The sequence below is a fragment of the Haemaphysalis longicornis genome, unplaced genomic scaffold (assembly GCF_048455015.1).
Source record: "Haemaphysalis longicornis isolate Haplotype H1 unplaced genomic scaffold, Haemaphysalis longicornis Haplotype H1 scaffold_7, whole genome shotgun sequence".
In the NCBI taxonomy this organism is placed as follows: Eukaryota; Metazoa; Arthropoda; class Arachnida; order Ixodida; family Ixodidae; genus Haemaphysalis; species Haemaphysalis longicornis.
Window position 1 is genome coordinate 104,403,362 of NW_027526422.1, and position 23,913 is coordinate 104,427,274.

Here is a 23,913-nt window from a genome sequence, read left to right on the forward strand (position 1 = left end):
TTTTCGAGAGCTCGCAGTGAGCTCACAAGCTCGCACACAACAAAGCTACCGAGCCAAAAGAAAGTGGCAAAGCTTACGAAGAAAAGGGAGGCAGCCCACGCAGAAAGCACATGGCTCCTGGTGGGGGAGTGGCGAAGAGGAAAAAAAGTAAAAAAAAACAGATTTTCGCCCACTGAAGATTACCCTCGGTAATGTGGACCTGCTACCATGATGGTCATGTGAAAAGTACGGGTAACAGGGTAGCAGGGTTAGGGGAAGGGGGAATTGGGCAACGAAGATGTTTGTGCACAAGTTTTTTTGACCGCTACATCTTTCCCGCCAGGCTGTTTAGTTTGACGTGGCGGCAGCTAGGACAGAGAGGGGGGGGGGGGGGAGAGAGAACTTTATTTGCCCAGAAGTAGAGCTTTGCTTTCCCTGCGCCGCGTTAGTCGGCCAGGACGTTTTGGTACCTGGCGGCGTCTTCGGCCATCTGGACAAGGCCTAGCTGCATTAGGGGATGGGAGCTGCACAGCAGGGTTTTCCAGAGTTCTACGTGCTTCTTGTCTATTGGGGTAAGCGGGGGTTTTGTTCTGTGGTTTCTTTTGGCTCTTTCACATAACGTGTGTGAGCTCTGCGAGTGGCCGCAGTGTTTACACTTGTCTGAAATTTCTGGATTAAATATACGATAGGCCATCGAGTTCGGGTACGTAATCGTTTGGAATTGTCTCCATGCCTTGGCCTGTGCAGCGTTGAGCGTGCATTCGGCAGCTGGGAATTCACACCTCCTAGGTTTGTAATGGCTTGTTATCTCTTTGTGCGAGTTGAGGATTGGTACTGGAAAAATGTCCGTTGTAGCTGCAGTTTTTTCTGCTACAAAAGCCGCGTTGTGGCAACCGCTTCATCGGAACAGAGCTGTAGCTCGACTAAATTCGTTTAACGCCGTATAACCACGGCAAAATTGATGACTATGGTTCCGTATATGTATCATGTCCTAGCCGTCAAAGCTCAAAAGAAATAAAATTTGGTCATACTTTTTGCTTAAATTCGATGTCACGTCTCTTGTGTGCTGAAAGCTTCGCTGGTCATCCAAATTCACGGAGTGAATCACAAACTTTTTATCAATTTGTTCGCTCAATATTTCTCGCCAGACAACATTCGTTGAGAGTCTGGCAATAACAGTCTGGCAATAACAACGTGAAGAGCTAACTCCACCCGCTAAAACTTCTTGCCTTTTGACTTTATTCGCAAGAATGCAAGAAAATTAAATGCTATTTTTGAAAAGACCTTGCTGACATACGCTCTACCTGGGTCTTTTTCCACATCAGTACCATCAGTCACATAGGTGTTATGCCCAAAGGGTATCTGCAACACATCATGGATTGAATGCAGCTTTGGAGTGTCCGCTCTGTTTCGTGCAATACAGCCCAAAATGGCACACCCGAGCAACTACGGGGTCTTCCTCAGTGGCACCTCATAACGCTTTTGATAGGTTGTATTCACGGGCGAGGCATGCATGCAGGCAACCATGTGAGTGCGTCGTTCCTGGTTACTTCGGGCTCTGTGGGACGGCGGTACTTCTCCATGTTGAGCACATGATGTGTGTTGGACGTTCCGAACTCTACCCCACTGAACGCAAAGTAATGCTTCTACTCCAATTTGAGTGCGATTAGTAACTTCTTTGTCGGCAGCACCGTTGAGAATAAAATTGAAACAGAGCAGACGACAAACGCCGGCGTTTTTTTATCGGCGTGCGGCCGCAGTGGCACAAGCCGCGCCACATCCGTGGCGCTTCGGCCATGCCCGTGGCCGTTTCTAGTGTTGCAAAGCGAAGAAATTGACCGCTAAACTTTTCAGTGAATACCATCTATAAACTAGGAGTAGTCAGCATGTCTACATGCGCCAGTGGTTGAAAGAGCAGAGGTCCGTCTCGACCCTTGTAACGTGGCATCCAACGGATTCCATCAGCCATCACAACGAGGAAAGAAATTTATCGATGGTAGTCACAATGGCGCACCGATGTCTCGCCATAATGTTCTTTTGCCTGTACAAACGTCATATGGAGAAAGCGCCTCTTGGACAAACTTATGGAGCCAAGAGGTTACTAACAAGGCTGCGATCGAGGACCACTAGATAGATTATGGCAGTACGGCTACGCCCCCATTCCTTTCCGATGGAACGTGTTAAATTCTAATCATTGGTCAGTAATGTTGTCGTCCACAGCTTTTTGTTTCACAGCTGACCAATGTTTTCATGTCACAACCCATCGCTTGGCTTGTCGTCTGTCGACAATGCATAGCATTCCGAACAAGCTCCCGACGAAAAGATGAATTCCTGCTTGGAGTTGGTACAATCCGTCGTAGCTTCCGTGCTTATCACGGAAGAAGCCTGGAAGTGAAAAAAGCAGTGAGAATTTTGCCTTAGTCATGTTTGGAAGCTATGCGAACAATAACATCCTAGTGCAGTTCTGCGTCCTTTAGTTTATAAAATGTATTCGTCCGTTGTCCGAGAGAGAGTAAAATTTTGGCATTTTTATATTTTCATATTTTCAGCTTTATCGCTCACCAGAGCGACAGTTCAGGAACTTAGTAAAGCTATTTCATACATTTCTCATATACCAAGAGTTGTTAATTAAAAGTGCAAAACAGTTTCTCGGACTCCAATTATTTTCTTTTGTAACTTCATATCAAAATTAGATTTAAAACTGATAGTATTGCGGGCCTCTGGTGGGCGTTAATTGGTTCATGTTCCTCCAAAAACGTACCACCGCAAAAAACCGGCCCGTTTGTGCTTTACGTGTTCACAATCCTCCGTCGCATTTTTCTGCAGTGTTAAAATTTTTGCTGACAGTTTCCATTCCTTTACAACCAAGTAGAACAAAGTGCAGCACTTGCAAGTGTCACACATCAGATCGTAGCCTTCATTGTTAGCTTAGCAAACTAAATTTTATATTACACTAAGTTTCTCCAGAGTAATCCTTTGAAAAAACGCAGGAGTCGGTAAGTCGCAACTGCTTTTTCTTGCATATTCTTCAGCATCTTGATTCTCTAAAGTAACAATCAATTTTTATATGTTAAACAAAACATTAGGCAACATCGCTAGTTTCTCACCTAAAATACGCAGTGAAAAGGACTCGCCTGTAATAGCCGGATTACACAGAAGAAGCGGCACAAGGGACACTCCCGCAAATCCCCAACAGGCACCAATGCTGTCCACTCCGAAGTAGTCGGCGATGATGACGGGCTTCATGCTCGTCAGGCACCCCAGCATCATCGCGAGAAATGCGCACACAGCGATGTATGACGCAAAAGCCGTAGTGACCGGCAGGATCAGCATGCCGATGGCGACGAGTACAAAGCTGGCGGCTGCAAGCGTCGGTCTGCGGATGCACCCGCAGTCACCAATCATAGGCAACACAATGCGTCCAACTAGCTCCGCTGGCGCGCAGTAGGTTACGGACAGGTCAGCGCTGCTTCTCGGAGAACCTTTGTCGAGTGCGTAGTCCACAATAGTTGCGGGGAACACAGCTATGGTGTAGTCCAGGGCGACGATTCCAAGAAGGGTAACGTAGAATCTGTGGTCGCGTAGCAGCCGACGAATAATCTGCAGTGTTGACGAACCGACTGGCTGTTCTGGAGAACCACATTCCGTAGGTGCAGAACTTGAAATGATGCCGTTTTCTGAGACATGATTCCATGGAGTGTTGGGTAGTTGCGTCGGCTTGGTATTCGTCAAAGCCAGCTCGGGCACGGTGAAAGCGCTTTCAAGGTGAGATCTAGAACGGTAGCGATGTATTAAATATCCTGGTGAATTAGATGATAAACAGCTTGCATCGAGCAATTGCCCGTCGGCATTCGCTTTCTCGGTGTTCTTTTTGGAAGCCAGAACGCTTTGGTCAACCCCCATTTTGCCCGTGGTATCGTCATTCGTTGTGTGATTGTCACCTTGAGAAATATTTATTGCACCGTCACTCCGCAAGGAATTAGGGGGCTTTGGCAAACTCAAAGCACTACCGTTGGTAATTATTGTATCGCAAATATTTAAAATAGACGTAGCAGCACTTCTAGCCGCGTCTTTTTTTGCATAACCCATGTCGTGCTTCGTATTGGTCTTTCTTTTTAGCCATGGTGGTTCTTTAAGAAGCAGTGTCAGTGCTGTGACGTTCATGGTGAGACCAGCGTAGACGAGTAGTGCACCACTGAAACCAAAGGCATCTTTGAGCACAGTCAGTACCTTCGGATAAACCAAGGAGCAGATGGTGTAGCCGGTGAACTTGAGACCACTTGCAATACCACGGTATTTGTCGAAGTACATCATCACTACAATAGTGAGAGTCACGCAAACGACACCGACGCCAACACCTGCGAACAAAAAAAAACAAATTGTTCACTCTTTATTTCTTTTTCTTTTTCTGCTGGACACTTCAAATAAATAGAGCCGGAAAGCATCTTAAGCCTTGCGCTAGAAGAAAACAACGCATAAATACCATTCCCTTCTGAAATGATCCCACGCGGAATAGAGAGTTGTTGAATCTGGAATAATGTAGCACGAAAGCCGCCATGTTGTACAGAAAAATGTTTTCTAGTGTTTTCGGCATGTTCCCCTTTTCTTCGTAACATAAACATAGCCTTCGATTACCTTTACTCTGGCAACATCTTGTGCGCCAGCGACACTACACTATCGCCTCAAGACAAAATATTAAGTTTCAGAATGACCCTTTGGTTCGTAACTAGTTCTGTAAGTAACAAAGAGATGACCTGTTCTAACGCAACAAAGCTTCACTGCCCACAATGATATCTCGTGAATAGGTAACAAAGAGATAACTTGTTCTAAAGCAACAAAGTTTCACTGCCAACAATAATAATTTGTGAATGAATCACAAGACATATTGGCGTGGATGAGGTTACTGAAATAACGGCTGCTCCGCTGAAAATGCCTATTTTCACGTATTGACCTTCAAAGACTCTGCAAGTTCTTTTAGGTTTTCCTCTATAAATTTTTATTAACACTATTTGCAGACCTAACGAGCAATATACTAGCACCTTAACGTTTTGAGATGCCATTTGCCGGTTCATTGAACAACCATTTTGTCAAATACACACCTGCGTAAAAATTAATTTTCCTCCAATTTTTTACAAGAAGTTTTCAAATAGTTCCATTCGTTAACGCCAAAGTTAAACTAGCGCCTGTTCCACCATGAAACCTACTGAATGAATCCTATTTATATCGTTGTGGTGTCGTGGCTGACGTCAGCGGCATGCCATTTCAATGACCTTATGCTTTGAGCAAGGCTAGAGTGAGCTCGTCGTTTTGGTCTACGTTTTCGCACGTCACTGTGCTAGCGCGACGTATCGTCTCTAGCGGATGCCTTGCACGCCGAGCCCCTCAAAGAAGTGCTATCTCTACCTCGGCCGTGTGAAGTATCTGCGGCCGGGCCGTGTGAAGTCAATGATCATCTACAGCAGATTCGACATTCGAGTAGCGGCTCTTATACGGTACAGAGCGTATGCGGACGACCACAAGAGGACGAACGCCCGAGGAGCGTACGCTACAACGTGTCTTTATCGTTCCGAGGAAGTCTTGCCACAATACGGCGAGGGCTGGACTGTTTTTGTGGCCAATGCTGACGAATCTCCCAAAGTAGGCATGCTTGGCTTGACAAATGGAGTTTTTATGGACATTTGTGGCCAATCTCCCTAAGCGTGTATGATTATCTTCACGACCGACCGCTTGAGGACCGCGTGCATGAGTGCTCAACATTTTCTTCGTATTTTTAACTGCGAACACCATACACAAATGATTTCCCAAACAGCGTCGCTGTTAAAATAGACATACAATAATGAAAGCCAGGTTAATATAACCAACCGACCTATAGACATATTTGTGATCGTCACAGTCGTGTCACCAAAAACTAGACAATTTCAATTTTTGAATTTCAACTTTGTACAGGCTAAATATACAAGTTTTAAAGGCGTGAAGTAAATGGGAAGCTTAAGATTAGATTCGTGCCTCATGAAAGACTCTGATGGAGTGGTGTAAAAATGAGGCAGTGAAGGGGCCAGACCGATTAGAAGTTCTTGTAGCTCTATCCCTCCATGCCAGGGTGTAGCCCATAGCAATGTCCCTTTTCCTAAACGGTACAGAAGTGGTACTTCCTTCAAGCGCCTAGAACTACCGAACGATACGCTTTGTGCGCCACCAGTGACATTCTGTTGACTCACTGCTAAAACGTGTACGGCTTTGGACCTCCGTGGCATTATGGCTCTGACTCTAGGTATTAGCCTTGGTCTTAGCCGACGAAATTTTAATAATATTTTACAGTGGAGCTGCCTGTAGACCAGTTGCGAAAAAATCGTGCCTATGGTTGTTAACAACATGTTATTGGATAGATATAAGTGCGCCAGAGAGCTAGTGTTTTGTGTTTCCTTCTTGCAGGGCCCCTGGTGGGGCGTTATGGGCGCGGTTGTTCCCTTCCAGCTTGAAAGGCTTCCGGAGCGAAATTTGGCGTGTGTCTTTCCCATCTAAGTACCCGCACATCACCGGTTACCCATTTATTTTTGCACTGGTGAATGGGTGTGGAAGGGGAATGAATGAATGAATGAATGAATGAATGAATGAATGAATGAATGAATGAATGGCGTTATTAAGGGGTCCGTAGTCACTGGTTCGAGACTGATTAATTCCCTCCATCGCACTGCGTTGTATGCATGTGTACCCTGTGACTAGGAACAATAATATCCACAGTGCATCCTGTTCTTACCAATTCCTCTTGGATCAATAATCAACAACTTCCATATATGGTGCAGGTTGGGGATTTCAAAATGGATGCCTCACGACACGATGCGAGCTCACTGCTTTCCTCTGCGGTCGAGCTATTTTGGCCTGTGTGTTGACACACAGCAAAATGTCAAGATGTCAAGAAAGCAAGTATTATTCAGCCAATTAGCTAGGAAGTATGCTCAATTGCCAGTTACAAAAAAACGTTTTCTTTCGAGCACTCATTCGACTGCGGCCAGCTTGGATGGTCCTCTTTCTTCACAGAGTAGAAGGACACTGAATTTTTCAAGTCAAAGAAGGACACTGAATTTTTCAAGTCAAACTACAGTTTGCGAGCATGTTTCAAATGAGGCGCATTTACTTTTTCGTAAAAAAGGCGGAAAAGTATTTCAAAGTGTGGTTTATGTGCGGTCTACCACGATAGTTATTGTATGCGTTCCACGATGCAGGAAGTGCAGGTTTCATACTACAAAAAAATTAATGTTGCTAGTCGATGGAACACTTGCCTCTCATGCAAAAAAAAAAACAGCTGCAGAAGTGGGTCGGGAGAATTTGCCGCCTAATAATAATAATATTCTCGAGTTTTCAGATTTGTATTGATGTAGTACTATGTGCCCACCCGTGCCAGTTTCGCGGTAAACTCGTGAGGAGTGTTTCCCGAAGCCTGAAGCCTTCTTAGCATCGTAGCTGTTGTAGGTCAAGCTTGTTATTCGGTCTGCTGCAGGTCGTGCGGAACGCACGGGTAGAAGCAGATTCCCAGACCCGCCGGTGTCTTCTGTCGGTGCCCTTCTCAGACCAGCCGATAGAGGGTGCAGTGGTATCGCAGAGCTCGCCCATGTGACGTTTAGTTCCCGATTTCTTTGTGCTAACCCTACAGTTTCAGCGGCGATGGCGCAGCCGTTCTTGGGCGAGCGCCCGTTGAAGTTAGAGCCGGTACAAGAGAACCACAGATCCGCTGTCGCAGCAGATTTCACACTGGGTGGAACTGGATTTAATTTTATAGTACTATCCTCGGCGCGCCATTTCGCTGTTTTAGCGCACGGGATGGTTTACACCGGTACACTGCGCAGCTGGGAGCGGCCGCAGGCACACAGGTGCAATTCATGCTGTGTTAGCAGGGCCGGAGCCCTACTCTGAGGCACGCGTCAGTCCTCCATATGGCCTCGTAGAGTCCTTGTTCCAATATAACGACTTCCCGTAAGTGCCTGGTCGCTGCAACAGATCAAAAATGGCACAGGCCTATAAATTATTTCCCATTTTAGCTACTGTATCAGAATTCACGCTATATAATGTTGTAGGGCCTATTTTCAGCCTTGATTCTTAGGCAGAGAATGTAGATGGTCTACCATGACAGCACCATTAGGTTGTGAGTTCTTAGTTTGGTAACTTTGTGAAACACCATTTACCATTTTGTCTAATAGCCCAACGTTCCGTCACCCGGCCTAAGGCTCACTAGTTTGGTGTGACAGCGTAGTCTAGCTGGCCAAGTTTTCTGGTGCTCTACTCTGGTGCGAAGGGAAAAGGTGCGCGGGCAACTGAATGCCAAAATTGCATCTAAATGGAGCTGAACATGCTCTTTGGTTCATGTTCCAAGTAGTCATTGTAAGGGTATGTTGATCTGGTGTAATTTCTATATGCAGTGCGTATCTTTGTGAACCCGAGCAGATGTTTTTGCACCGCTTTTTCTTGGAAGCCGATCTAAGCCCTTGAGAGACACACGTAAATGTAAGTGATTAAATCCAGTAACAGCAGGGAGCCGCTATCGTTAGCTTTACCACGGGTCGACGGGACACAAGATATATGCGATCGGATTCTGAAGAATGAAAGTGAACTGCACAGAAGTTCCGGAAACAAGCCCTCACACCAGACGCTGTTCACACTAATCTCCACGGCACAAGGTTAAGTCACCGGAGTTCAGGCCTGGAACTCATCATAAAAGTCACAACAATTCCCACTCATCAGTTTGAATCTAGGACCATGCATTGATGAAGGTTCAGCCAGACTGCTTAGAGTGCGCCGTGGCATCTGAATACACTACTCCCGTCCCTGTAAAACACACGTGTAACGAATTAGTAAGGGACATATACACCACTGCACGGTGTTATTGGCGATCGTGATAAAACGAGTCGACCAACAGAGGAAGAAATCTACCCCCCCCCCCCCCGATAATCAGCTCATCCTACAAGTAGTATTTGCATTTTGCGAACGCGCCACAGCAGGGGGTACATCTTGCGCCACGTTCGTGCTTGCAAAGCGGCTAAATCTCGCTGGAACCAAACGAGAACGGCACCCACACAATGCAGAAAGCTGACGAACGGATTTCTCGGTTTTGTGTGGAATCCCAGCTTATGCACAAACACTCTGCTGACGAAGACCCAGAATGTGGCAGCCAGACGACACTCAAAAAGAGCATGCTATATAGTCTAAGTGCGTCCGCATTGCGCGCACCAGGCAGAGTGAACCACACCAAGGGGTACAAGATGGTCATATGTTGGCAGGATTTTCTAGCCACGCAACCACCCCAAATTACGAACGTCTGTGCAGGAGCACTGCCGACGTTAACTGTTGCTAGCGGACCCCGCGAGACTTCTCTTTTCGCTGGTCTCCCATCTGCTCAATAGCAAATTTCTCGCATATCTCAGTTGCAGATGTGCCTCTACTATCCAAATCTGGGTTGCTCGACTGAAAACCTCCAATTGTTTTAGCAACCTACCTATGGAACGGGAGCACCTTCACAGGTGTAGGTACAAAGTTGGGCTCACCATAAAACAACGAGCGACCAGTACCTAAGAAGTAGCAAAGCAGAGCCTGCCCCGGGTACTCATCGATCATCTACCAGTTCCCACACACAACACAACGCTAAAACACGTACTTCACATCGTGTTCAGGCATGACAAGCTAAAGCCCCGGGGCCCATGCTGCGGCGCAGACACCGCTGAGCTCGCGCAACTGATTCAATCTTGCCAGCCCACAAAATAGAGCCTAATTTTGTTGCCAGCCGACGGGTAATGTCCGGAGTAGGCAGAGCCCCCATCGTCACGTAAAAGAGCGCCGCTAGAACACACGACTTAATAATATGGCTCCTCTCAGAGAGAGACACTCTGAAAGTTGACGCTATGCCTATGCGTTTGTCGGCCGTGTCTAACAGACCCTTGCACGTCTCACGGGCAACTTCTCCAGATTGTGGAAAATTACACCTAGCCCCCAAACTCCGCTCACCCTCACTAAATCACCTGCCATGTCAGCAACAAGTGACCCAAAGCGTAGCTCCTCTGCGTTTTTTCTTGTTTTGGCGGAATCCATACAGCTCACCGTATTCCGAAAAAAAGCCGCAAAATCGCTCGGTAGCTGCCGTAATCGTGGAGAAAAAAGGGACGCATCATCCGCTTATGCAGAAATGTTAATCTGGCCTTGACCGGACAGCGGGAAGCCGTGGATGGTAGGGCACGCTGCCACAGAATGAGGTCCAGGCATAGGGCAAAGAGCCAGGGGGACCAGGGACAATCCTGCCTGATCCCGATAGTAAATGTGAAGTGCTTACTGAGGCGGCCATTAACAAGTCGCCGGAAGGTCACGTTCAAGTGGATTAGCCTAAGGCAGGCTAAGCACTCTCACAGGAAGCCGTAGAGACCTTAGACACCGAGCATGTACCGGTGCTCCACTTTATAGAAGGCTTTTGCCTAATCGACGGATATGAGACACCCGGAACTGCCGGTTCCAGAAGCAAAGTACAAGAGCTCTCGTGTAAGGGCCAACGGTGAAAAAACTGACCGCCCCAGCACGCTGCACGTTTTTGCACTGCTTAGGATGTGCGGGAGTACGCCAATCTATCCCCGGGATAAAATGAAGGCGACAATCCTATATTCGGTGTTGAGGAGCGTCATTGGTCTGTACGAACACAGTCCGAAGGACTTCCTCCCTGCTTGGCTATCAGGACAACGCGACCCTCGAGAGAGAATTCCGGCAGCTCTCTGTGAAGAAGAAAGCCGTTCACCATCGAGAGAAGCGCACCCCCAACAACAAAAAAAACCGGGCCATCTCCACTAACGTAAACCAAAGGAGAGGCGAAACACGCAGTCCATAAGTGTATTCAAAGATTGTAAGCCTCTCTCTTGCCACACGGCGCGCGTTGAGGTACACGACATCCCAACTGCATCCTAATAACGGAGGAGACATCCGAGTTAAGGAGCAGAAGGGAAATTATAAAAGAAGAACTTCAAATTTTAACGTTAAAGCCAGTACGAAGCGAAATAAAAGCAAGCAAGCAAGTGTGAACGAAAAACGAGTGTCGATGTGTGGTGTTTTATAACGTGTTACGTTCTAGTGCGAGGCGTTGGAAAACGAGTTTCCGGGTGTTATCGTATTGTGACCACATGAGAATCCGACGACGAACGACGACGACGACATGAGACGCTGACAGCCCTAGCCCCTAAGGTTCTTCGACCCTAAAAGGTCTTGTAAAACCTCGTAGAAATGCCGTCAGGGCAGGGCGACGACGCGCCGTTTAGGAATCTGGTGCAATCACACAGCTCCTGTCTTGCAACCGGCGCGCATAGCCTGCTCGTCCGGTGATCGGGAACATGTGGCAGAGCGCCACAAAAAGTCGCTAGGCGTTCCTCAACGAATTCATCTCTCAGCGTATTCTCTGATGTGAGAAGGCGAGTGAAATGGGCCGTGAACCTCTCGCAAACGTCGTCGGCCTTAGCGCTTGATCAGCCTTCCGGAAACAAACCTCCTGGCACTTGCGTCAATCCAGGTCAGTCAAGCGAGCCTGCTTTGACGTACCGCAACACGGAGACATCTGACACTGACTGACCTCAAAAGTTGTGAAAGACTAGAAGCACAAGATGTCTACTGGAACTGGTGTTCATATTGCGCCTTCAATAGATTTATGCCTGTGCTACACGGTAACTTTCAATTCACAATTGGGTCTCCACCAAAACTCCTCCCTGTGTATTTACAATTGGGAGCTCGATAGACAATTCTTCCAACGGCCTTCTGAAGGCCTTTGAAACGACCGTGTAGCACGGGTATTACATATTCAACCATAGTGAAAGTTAATGCGCCACACCTTTTGACGATCCGAAGCTTCCAAAAAGCATCGTTGAGAGCAGCCGTGATGCGACCTTTAGGCACTCGCCCCTGCCGGAGTAATACCTCCCGCCAGGATGACTTTAACGCATCCCACGGTGGTGGATTTGCCGAGTCGTGACGCAGTGGGCGCAGCGCACCTCTTAACGCTTCTACATTGACCTAATCTGTTAGTAAACCCTCGTCCATCCACCACCTCTGGTGACGGGGCATACAGTCGCCAAGGTTTAGAGCCTGGAATAACGGATTATGATCAGAGATACGTGGAGTGCCCGCAGGAAAACAGAGGACGTCACAGCACTCAAGATAGCGGATGAGCTTCGGCGGGAGGTAGGCCTTATTCATCCGGCTGCCGTACCGCCCCTTCTCCCACTTGGCGGCAAATATTTTACCATGCAGCTGCACCCACACGTTGGGGAAGCGGAACTGGCCTACAAAATATTTCAGTGCCCGCACACCGACATAAGGCCCTGTCCAGGACTGCAGACATCGCTCTGGGGATCGGGAACACAGTCATAGTCTTGTTTGGACGCGCTTGTCGGCAGAGATGCGCAAGTAAACAAACCGCGTCCTAAATAACAACTGACTTTTTATTCTAAGCCTTCCTCTCGAAGATAATTTTCTTTGCGTGCGCATGCACTCTTTGCACCACACACGGAAGCGCCGCTTTGCGTCGCCGCAGTGTTTCTCCTCTAGTGAGAGGGCGCACAACGCCCACACTCGGACGACCCACTTCGGTTCATAAGTTTATGCGCACCGGGGGTCTCGTACACCGTCCACCCCGCGTGAACCGTTTGAGGACTTGTTGGGGCTGCGCTATGTGGTTTGCCGGAGGCCCCTGCGAAGATGTAGCTCGACATGGTGCGGATACTTCGCTGTCAGAGCCCACGTGGGCTGGTTGTACGCTTTCCAAGGAAACCACGTCATGACGACAGCCTCTGTCGGTCGCCATGTGCTTGTCTCCCCGTTGCAGCACCTTGAAAGGCCGTCATACGGTGGCCAGAGTGGACACTGTACGGCGTCGTGCCTTACAAACACGTGCGAGCAGGAGCAGAGTTCACGGCGAACGTGGACTGGCCGGGCTGCTGGCGGACGCGGAGGAACAGCGCGCAGCTTGCTCATGATGTCTCGCAGTCGCACGGAGTAGTCCATGTTCGCGTGCTCGTTCTCGTCCTTACTGGCAGCGAAAACCTCCCCTGGGAGGTGGAGCGTTGTTCCGTACGCCAGTCTAGCAGAGCAGCACCCGGTATCTGCTTTCAGAGCCGTGCTAACTCCCAACAGAACAAAAGGCAGTGCCTACACCCAATTGTGGCTCACAGTTGCCGTCAGGCTCGTCTTCAGCTGCCGATGGAACCTTTCCACCATACCGTTGCTTATCGGGCGATAGGCAGTTGTTCTGATGTGGGAAGTACCCAAGAGCTGGGTGACGCTTGCGAATAGGGCAGACTCAAACTGCGTTTCGCGGTCCGTAGTCACGGTTGCTGGCACTCCAAAGCGAGCCACCCAGTGGTAGATAAATTTGCGGGCGACGGTATCAGCAGCCATGTTTATAATAGGCACGGCCTCCGGCCAATGTGTGAAGCGATCGATGAAAGTTAGCAAGTACCTTTGGCCCTGACACGAGGGCAGTGGTCCCACAATGTCCACATGCACATGGGCAAATCGAGAGCCCGGCAGAGGGAAGGATCCCAAGTGGGTTACAGTATGTCGCTGAACTTTGGAGCGCGGCATGTGAGGCACTCTCGTGTCCAGTGCGGATATCCCGGCCTATTCCTGGCCACACGAGCCTCACTGTGCATAAACGTTGCGTGGCTCAAATCCCGGTATGCGCCAGGCTGTGCATCGAGTCAAAAATGCTGCGACGGAGGTTCGAGGGGATGAACGGTCGGGCCCTGCCTGTAGACATGTCGCAGAATAAGGACCTAGAGGGCTTTGCCAACCATGCAGCTTCAAGCCGTTGAAGACGTCAGTACACTCTTCAATCCACCATCGCTGCGCTGAGTTAGTGTGGTGAAATCCACGCCGCTCGGCGGACTGATGGCACTCACTGGACTGCGTGAAAGAGCGTCGGCAGCAGTTATATTCGTCCCGCTGACATGACGTACGTCTGTCCTGAATTCGGCGATGTACGACATTTCGCAGAGCCCCCGTGCCCCGTGCGTACCAGGATCGGAGTTCGCGCGCAATGTGTAGATGAGCGGCTTGTGATCCATAAGGACAAAAAATTCTTGCCCTCCTACATAATGGCGGAAATGTCAGATGACCGCGTATTTGGCCAGGAGTTCCCTACCAATGGTGCTGTACCTTGGTTCGGACGGGCTCAATTTTCTGGAGAAGAAGGAAATTGGACGCCACACTCCGCTCACGTTCTGCGGCAACACGGCTCCAATCGCTGCATTTCAGGCGTCCACCATTACGCATTGAGTAACACCTGGCGGCAGGTACGTGAGTATGGTACCATTTGCAAGAGCTTCCTTGATCTTCCAAAATGTTTTTATGGATTGGTCGTTCCACTGAACGGCAGTTGCCTTAGATGCTGATGGCGCAAGTAAGCTGTGGAGAGGGTGAATGATGTTGACGCATTTCGGGGTAAACCTCCGATAGAATTTCACGAGTCCCAGGAACTCTCGAAGCTGGCGGTTGTTTTTCGGCTGTGGAAACTGCCGTACTGCTTCCACCTTGTTCTTCTGGGGCTGTACTCCTGCACTTGAAATGCTGCGGCGCAAAAATGATAACGTCGGTACTCCAAGCACGCACTTTGCCGTATTGATAACGATGCCGTTGTCTGTCAGTCGCTGAAGTACGCAGAGCAGATGCAGCTCGTGCTCTTCAGGAGTGCTGCTAGCAATCAGGAGATCATCGAGGTATACCTTGTAAAAGTCGAGGCCACGGACAACGCCATCCATGAACTGTTGAAAAGTTTGGCCGGCGCTGCGTAAGCCGAAAGGCGAACGTAGGACTCGAACATTCCCAACGAGGTTGCTATTGCGGTCTTGGGAATATCCTCCGGTGCTACGGATATCTGATGATACGCTCGTACCAGATCTATTTTGGAGAAAATTGTGGCCCCATGCAGGAAGGAGGTCATGTCATGAATGTGCGGCACTGGGTAACGGTCTGGTACGGTTACCCGGTTCAGCGCTCGATAGTCCCCGCAAGGGCGCCAATCAGCGTCTGTTGGCTTGGGGACCATGTGAAGGGGTGACGCATATGGGCTGGATGAAAGACGTACTATACGGAGTTCCATCATGCGGGCAAACACCTGCCGGGCCAGCCGCATATTCTCGGGTGACAGGCGCCGTAGTCGCGCATATACCGGTGGGCCTGTGGTTTCGATGTGATACTGGACGCCATGCTTTCCTTCAGGAAATGCCTGTGGCTGCCGCGTCAGCTCTTGGAACTCTTGTATGATTGCGGTGAAGTATGCTTCTCCAGACGGAATAAGCAAGGTCGGGCTGATAGGAGGGTGCGAAAACGACCCGCCTTGTACCGCTCCCCGAGAAACAGGATCTTGAAACTCTTTGTTGCGAACGCTGACCAACAGACCGAAGTACTGCTGGAGAAAGTCTGCACCTAATATGGCGAATTTTACATCGGCAGCTATGAACACCCAGCTAAACGTTCTGCCGAAACCCAAGTTTAGCGAGAGTGAACGATGACCATATGTTGTTATCACCGTGTTATTGACAGCTTGCAATGGTGATGCACTAGGTTTCGTTATTTCGGCTTGTGACGCTGGTGTAACGTTCACCTCAGCGCCTGTGTCGACTAAGAAACGTACTCCGTTGTTGCGGTCGGTAACGAATAATACCGAGGAACGAATTGGAGGCAACGTAGTAGCACTGGTCGCCGTCAGTGCTTGCAGCGGCTGTTTCCCAAGTGTGCGCATGGTGGAACACATTTACGGGCCCTATTTCCGAACCTCCCGTGATACCAGCATATATGCTCGTGCTGCATTTGAGATAGCGGCGTGTTAGGCTCGGATATCGATTGCGCCCTTCTGCTTGCGTGCAAAGCTGATACTGTTTCGGCGAGTTGAGAAATCGCCTCCCGCATCTCTTGAAGTTCGCCTTGCGCTTGAACGGCAGCCACGGGTGTGGGCGGGGTTATCGCTACCAGTTGGTCGGCAAGCTCGGCGGTCGTGGTTAAATCTTTGTGCTGAGGCCGCGACGACGTTGCGGGTGCCTGAAGGAAACTTTTGAAAAAAAAAGTTCTCGCATCAATGCTCCGTTTAGAGTGGTTGGTGTCTCCCCGAGCAACTGTTGCATGTGCCACAAAAGCTGACTAGGAGTACGGTCACCCAGTTCCATGCCGCGAAGCAATTACTGCTGTCTGTGTGGTTCGGAGGGCGTAACTCGGCGAACAAGGGTTTCTTTCAGCGTTGCATATGCATTTTCGACCGGTAGTGCGAGTAACAGATCCCTTACTTCACTGGCTATGACGGGCGGCAGACTGCTGACTACGTAGTGGTATTTTATGAGGTCTGCGGTGATGCGTCGGGCTGCGAACTACGATTTCACTTGTATAAACCAAAGTGCGGGGTCCGCAGTCCAATAGGCAGGCAGCTTACCGCCTACTGGGGAGACTGTCGGAGGGGCGTCTGTCGTAGACATTCAAGCGATATTGTGGCTGGTTCGACACTCCTGTAGTTGCGACTGAATTCCGGATCCCCAGTGTTGGGACGCGCTTCTCGCAAACCTGCGCAAGTGAACACCCCGTGCCCCAAACAAAAACTAACTTTTTATTGTCAGCCTCCCTCTTGAAGATAACTTTTTCTTGCGTGCGCATGCGCTCTTTGCACCACACATGGAAGCGCAGCCTTGCGTCGCCACAGTCTCCCACTAGGAGGGTGGAGTAGGGCTACAACATGGATACATCTAAAGATGCGAAAACCTCCAACGACTCGGAGTGCCAAGCCCGTTTCGCAGAGCTCGCGCATGACGTTCGATAAGCAAAACATCTACAGCGAGCACGTGCTCGTCATAGCCAAACGTGGAGTGTGCCTTGCGGCGTACGCTCTCATGCTAGCAAACAGCGCCTACATCCGGAGCTACCTAAACAGTCAATTCGGAAAACGCCTCTACTAAAAAACGCTTTCGAAAAGCCAACGCATGAAGCGTTGAGCGGAAATTGCATCCCTGCAGGAAGAGAACGTCGGCGTTTTGTGCACGTGCATAGTGACTAATGTCGCGCTGTTCGTCCAAGTTGCGAAAACCCCGTGCATTCAAGGAAAGGAAATGCACCAGTACAGTGGTGATAAAAGCACCCACCTACATTCCACTGTTTTCAGAGGGCACCTCAACAGGCAGTTTCTCACTGTCATCCGCGTACCCTAAGTTCACTGAGGAATGCGAAAACCTCTTCACGCCGGAACAGTCCAGGGTGGGGGGGGGAGCGAAGTAAGCGGGTGACCCCACCCGGCTGATAGGATTGACCAGACGGGGTCACTGATCGTGGGTGGAAGACGGACACTGACGCTGGGCGTGCGACGGACAGCTACAGGCAGCTTTTACGCGAGACTAGAGCGGCTCGCTGAGGTCTGTTGCTCGTGTCAGGATTGTTTTGCTCCTTTCGATGGCTGCGCGAGCCGCTCCAGGTTCCAGAAAGAATGGTGTTTTAGATCGGTGCACGCACTTGCTCGCGCTTAGGCTGCTCCGCGATGCCCATGCACTCGGTAGAGTTTTGGCTCGTGAAGAGGGAGGTGTCAGACGAAGAAGATGACGTGACCTCCCTGGCAGGTGCAGTCACCTCCTCCGAAGGTGACATGGTGCCCTCTAAATCTATCTCATGGCGATCGCTCGCTAATTCCTAGATCGTCATTGCGACGCCCAGAGCAGTATTCCCGTTTGACGCCTGTGGCGGCTGGTTTGAGGCGGTACGGGGTACTTCGGGAATATCACTTACGCTCTTGAGAGCCCTAGTACTCCCGCCTGCTGCCATAACAAAGCGCATGAACACGAAATACACAGAGGCAGGGCGTTTGCAAAGTGCTTGCACTGGTGGCCGCCCGACTCATTCATGTGAGCAAAATGAAACATTCGGGATATTTCAGGCAGAATGAATGTGCGTGGTAGAGAGTACCAGCACCCTTTTAATTTCAATTCCACATTTTTTTTACTACTACGAAAACAAATGAGAAGAACAAGCAGAAAATGGCATTGAAAAGCGTCCCCATAAAAGCACGACAAAAACAAAAACGTTACCGCCACTTCCTAAGAAAATTGAGAGAAGCGCGGAGGCTTCCTCACATCAAAACGGCGTCATAAGTCCGTTAAATACTTCGCTAAAAGTGCGTCACACCTTCACTGAAACTGCGTCAATCGATCGTGAATCCTTCAAACACCCAAACTGCAAATGAAGAATGACCCTAAGCCACATTTTTTCATGCACTAAGACGCATCTACGAGCGATCTAAATGTAAATGTATAGCGATGCGTGGTTTATAAGATAAAGGTGTACTATTCTACGTTTTCTTTACGACAGATGCGTGTATTGTTTCAACTGGAACCGTTGCCTTTAACAACGCTATAGTGCCCACGTCGCACTGTTTGGTGCTTTAAGAAAGTATTGTTGTTCTCTTATTGGGCTGTCTTCCACATTTTTCTGGGTCTTGATTCGCTAGCATTAACGATGTCTGCAAGTGGACGGAGGCAATCCTGTCCACACATAGCAATCCTGTCGTACGCACTCTTTTATCAATCGTGACAGGTGCTTTGACAAAACAGCAGGTGCCTTGACGCGGATGATACAATACGCACTTCCCATCCCCTGAGCAACGACGCACGCATGGACCTGTTCTAGTATTTTTTTCTGTCCCAGAATCGGACTTCGCACCCGAATAACAACTTATGGAGCCCCCCCCCCCCCCCCCAAAAAAGCACCGAAAGTATGCAATCCCCACAAAGTGTTCGTCACAGTCATTGGCAGCCCGCGACAGTGCAACATTGCACTTTAGCACTAGTGTTTGGAGGTGCACAGCTGTATTATACCAAGACCAGAAATAAAATGAGCCATGTAAAGACCGATCGTATAAAATAAATTGTATTTTGACAACAGAAAAGGCAAGTCGTACAGAAATGGCGTTTTCCATACGTCAAAACGTGAAATAGCATATTCTTGATGTTTCCATTGCCATCAGTGCTATCTTGGTACGTGCACTAGTTTTTAGATGTAGATAAACTAGCGACGTCCATGTTGTTCTGCAGAAATGCTGGTAAGTTGGATAGCGTCGTTTTAAGAATTTCAGTGTCGTTCATGTAATTCCTCAGCCTTCAACTAAGCATTCTGATAGCAAAGGTGTACCATTCTGTGCCAAGTCCGGTTTTCAATTAAACTGGAAGCTATAATCATCCGACCCGCTATTGCATCGTTGCTCTTCATAGGCAATAAAGTGGAACTGCATGCGTCTATCCTGGATAGCTTTTGTTTCGTATTTAGCATTATCCTACCACTCGGTGTTCACCTAAGTGGTGAGTGAGAAAGTGAATAAAGTTTATTTCTACGAGCTTCAGAGGCTGAAGGGAAGATGCCCTTTAGGTGAGGCCTCCTCCAGCCCGGGAAACTCTCGTCTGCGCTGGCTTCCCAGACCTTGAGAAGGCCTGGGAAGCCAGCGCAGACGAGAGTTTACTGAGGAAGGCACCACCTGGAGGACATCTTTCCATCAGCACCTGAAGCCAGCTACGTTGGAATGAGGGGTCGGCACTGCTCAGATGGCCAGCCCACATCTGATAGGCTAAGTGCTATTTAGGTATAAGAGGTGGGGTTTGCTGTTACTTGCATGCCATGTAGCCCGTAGTGCGTCAGAAAGAACTAAAAGAAGAGTTCATTAGACCAACTTTCTGTGCCGCGTACCTTCATTCAAGCGGCACCTGTTGAGCAGGAGGTGTTTCGAAATAGAAAACTTCGCCTAGCCACCTGAGACCGGTCCACAGTTGGGTATATCGCTAGTGACCGCGTTTAACTGCCTATATTTTTTTCTTCAGAACTTTGTCATGTGGAACCTGCCTCTTCATTCTGCTGTAGTTTCAATGCTGCTATCATCATTAACGTCTCCGCACAGTTGTACATAAGCGCGTATGTGCCCTAATTTTGAAAAATAGCTACGGCGTTTATATAAAACTCGGCGGCAGCATTTGGCACTGTGCCAAACAATCAAGCGGACTGGTTGCGCCATGCTTACCGTGAACGGCGCCCAATGTAAATGTCATCCAGGCCATGCTTGGGGCAAAGACAGCGCCAAGGATACCCGCCCATAGAAATATGCTTCCAGCAAGTCCTATTTGGAAGACTGACAAGTGCTGCTGACCAATTACCACCAGGAAGCCTGCGGGGGAAAAGGAAATCTAAATATACTTTTATGAGTCCGACATGAAGGACCACCGAGGATTCTGCTATTTAGGAAGTTGATTTCATAAATAAATATCTGAACTTCACTACCCGCACTATAGCCCAGCCTTCCGCCGAAGGATGGGCTACAGTGCGCACATACAAGGGCTCTAAAACACGTTAAGGGCTACACTGGCGCTTAAAAGGAAAACGTTAACAGAAGTAGATGATCCCAAAATGGGAATTACGGGAGAAGTTAGAATTTCGATCCTCTTCTCAACAGAGTTGAATAAGAATATTTGTGGTAAAAATACGCCAAACACTATACGAAAACGGAGGAATATTTTTGTGTGTCCATATGAGTAGTACATTAAAGCACGCTACAGCAGAAAGAAACAAAACAGTTGCATATTTCTTGTATTCTTCTTTTTTCAGAAGGTGTATGCGATCATTTTTACCCACAAAAAAAGGTAATTCCCGCGGGCCAAACTATCAGTTTCTGAAAATTCGAATTTTAGCAATACCACACAAAAATATTTTTATTCATTCTACTGCTGCTTCAAAGCGTGCTATAACATGTTCGGCCGTAAACGATTCATATCTAGACACAAGAAAACATTTGTGGGCCACAAAGCTACCCAGGGTGCAGTTCGCAATGGGAGGGCACATTTTTGGGCTTGTTGACGACGTATTAATGATGTGGTCGCACTTTCTCGGTTATCGAGGTCATGTTTGAAGACTTGACAAAGGTAAACCCTTCAAATACAAGAAAAACAAACAAATTTTGCACCTTCCGTCTAATGACGCCGATGGTCGAACGTGAAGCTTTCTCGGGAGGAATGTCTTGTTGTCTTTTGAGTTTAAACTCTCACTCGCAGACAGTTTGGGCATTGACCCTTTGAGCTTTGAGGTTGACTCGCACGTACTTTCAACTTTTGATCCCAGCAGCGTTGACTTTGACCATTGGCCATTTCATTTCGCACGAATAAAGCTTCGCATCCAACTATCGCCTTCGTTACCTGGAAGAGTGCATGATTTTGTTCCTATTTTGCACGTCAATGCACCCATCTCCACATACAAACTGCTTCGGCTGTGTCGGAATGGCACACAATAAATAAAAAAGCGTAAAAATGACCCCAGATCTTGGTGCCTTAGGACACAGCGTTTAACAAGTGATGCATGTTCTCTTTGTTCGTTCACACAAAATGCATCGGTACGTGTGGGGGTTCCTTGGTCGGGACACAGGGGTCCTGTAGTACATCAAGACGGAAATTGTGTTCATGTTGCATTTCCTCGATCAACCAGAAAGTGCGGCGAGACACACTGCAGGGAAATTATTGTTTATTGTTTCTTTTTTTTTCTTCTTAGTGTATTGTCTGCTTGTGTTGATCCGCCGTTACTGTGTTCTTTTAGGGCGAATGATGTGCGCTTACCATTTGCTTTTATTTTGCCCCGAGTGTGATTTCGTTTATGGCTGCGGTTATTGCATTTGCTTTACCAGTTTCTTAAACATTGTTTTATATTTTTGTGTGTACAATCCTTAAACTTTTGTCGCGTGCTTTTGACGTCTTTTTTTGCTTCTATGTAAGCCCCTCCCCTCTACAATGCTTGTATGCCCTGAGGGTGAAATAAATAAATAAATAAATAAATAAATAAATAAATAAATAAATAAATAAATAAATAAATAAATAAATAAATAAATAAATAAATACAAATTGCAACGGTAAAACTGCTGTATAACAGTTGCAGTCTGCTTACTGTGAACGAAGCTGCATTCGGGCGAATCAAATAGCAGCTCATATTCGTAATTTGCTCACCGGATGAATGCGAGACAATGGACAGAACGCTGGATGGCCAAGACGCCGACTCCCGGTCAACTTCAAACTCCTCCAAGAAGGATACGTAAAAGAATCCGGAGTTAGTGATCATGACCACTGTGAAAAATGCGCCGAGACTGGCGGCAGCGGCCACGCTCCACCCACGGTCCATGCTTGTTCTTCGTGGCTAAGGGTAATGAGGGTGGTGCACGTGTATTTCTGAACATCCCTGAAGTCTGGAGCTAGTGCATATTATGGTAAATAGTATGGTCTGAAAAAGCAAGCACTATTTAACGACCACTTGTATTGTTCCGGAATTACGAAGAGCAAAATGGACTACACAATTTGCTTTTTGCATTTTCTTATGCTTCCTTAGATATTCTTTCATTAAGAAAAAAATGAAAAGACTACTGCAATACGCTGGGCCACAGTTTTTATTTTCCAAAATCAGTGCTTAGTATCATCGTGGATGAAGGCAAGTTCCACTTTTCAATCTCGTTAGTTTTTAGAGGATGCAGTCGCGTTCAGTGAACTATTTATTTGGTCATTTAGCCAAGAAAGCCTGCAGTGCCGAACTATTTGAACAAATATTTGTGATCCGATGTCCAAAAAATTTTAAACCACATCGCAGAACACCAAGGGAAAGCGGTGTGGGCAGACAATTCAGGTGATAGTTAGCACTTCTATTGAACTTGTTCTAAAAGCATAACACATCGCATGTACAGAGGCACGCTAAATAACAAACGCCAACTATAACCGCTTCCTCTCAATCATATACCATACAATACGAAAATTCAAAGCCGAATGATAAATGTCAGTGCGACAGTAAGTAAAAGCATTTCGGCACTCAAAGGCAGGAACTGCATACTTTAGTATTCAATACTACAGCGCTAGAGTAATATTCTACAGTATTCAACTCCTGAGGCCACACACCACTCGCGCGGCTAGCGGGATCTTTAGCAATCTTCCGCGCGCTATGACCCGACGCGAATATTCTACTCAAACTATAACTCTCTAGGATGGGAGGCACTGGTCACTTATACATACCGAACTGCGAAAATTCAAGCCGAAAAGTCGCACTTAGCAGATGGTGCTCAAATCCTGCCCAGCTTTTGCCAGGCGTTCCCGTGTCCTGTGTTGCTCCTTGCGAACAGAGGCCATCAATGAGAAAACGCTTTAGCTTCAAAGGGGGAGCTTTGTTGGACGCCCATCTTGGTGTCGACACTCGAAGACGCAGTCCGTGTTGTGCAACGAAATCTTCGACACTGGAATATAACAAATTTTCTATGAAGTGCACTTAAGTTTCTTTTGAAGGTGAGGTAAGTTCACTGCCATAGCACAATAATGATTACGAGGTTTTTTTTTTGTTCCTAGGGTTTCAAGCTTATTCACGCGTTACTTCAAAGAAAAGCAATACATTTTCGAAATCAGAACTATTCAGATTGTGGGGTTTAGCGCTCCGAAGGAACTCCTGGGGTATGAGACGCACTGTAGCAGAGGACTAGCGAATACTTTTTAACACCTGCGAACCTTTGAAGGGGCGACGAAGACAAAATACAAGTTTGATTCATTAGAAGGACTGCTTTCCCCTGATGGAAATGATACTAACTTTATCACAAACGTCAAACAAATGATTAAGATGTCACAGAACACATAAGCAACAGTGACGACGCCCTAGCTACTTTCTAGCAACCTTTCTATGACATTACAGAATCTTGTTTGTGAGAATGGCGGCCGCCGATCTAAACCACCGCTAAAACATCCGTCGACGATTGTAATCAGGCTTCTAGCTTCATTTTCTTGCATTACTTGAATGCTAAAGCGCAGTTAACACATTGATTGATTGTGGGGTTTAACGCGCCGACGCAACGCAGGAGATGAGGCGCGCCGTAGTGGAGGGCTCCGGATTAATTTTGACCACCTGGGG

The 23,913-nt window shown here is 48.0% G+C and overlaps 1 protein-coding gene across 1 annotated transcript; it reads right to left on the minus strand.

Annotated features, from left to right (window-relative positions):
- Positions 1-979: 979 nt before the first annotated feature.
- On the minus strand, positions 980-23,231 carry LOC144146763 (uncharacterized). The gene is made up of 5 exons (XM_077678691.1): positions 23,034-23,231; positions 21,987-22,173; positions 20,024-20,167; positions 3,114-4,337; positions 980-2,364 (listed from the first exon to the last, which is right to left on the minus strand). The coding sequence occupies exons 2-5, from the start codon at positions 22,156-22,158 to the stop codon at positions 2,228-2,230; spliced, it is 1,677 nt and encodes a 558-aa protein (XP_077534817.1). The 5' UTR covers positions 22,159-22,173; positions 23,034-23,231; the 3' UTR covers positions 980-2,227.
- Positions 23,232-23,913: the final 682 nt, after the last annotated feature.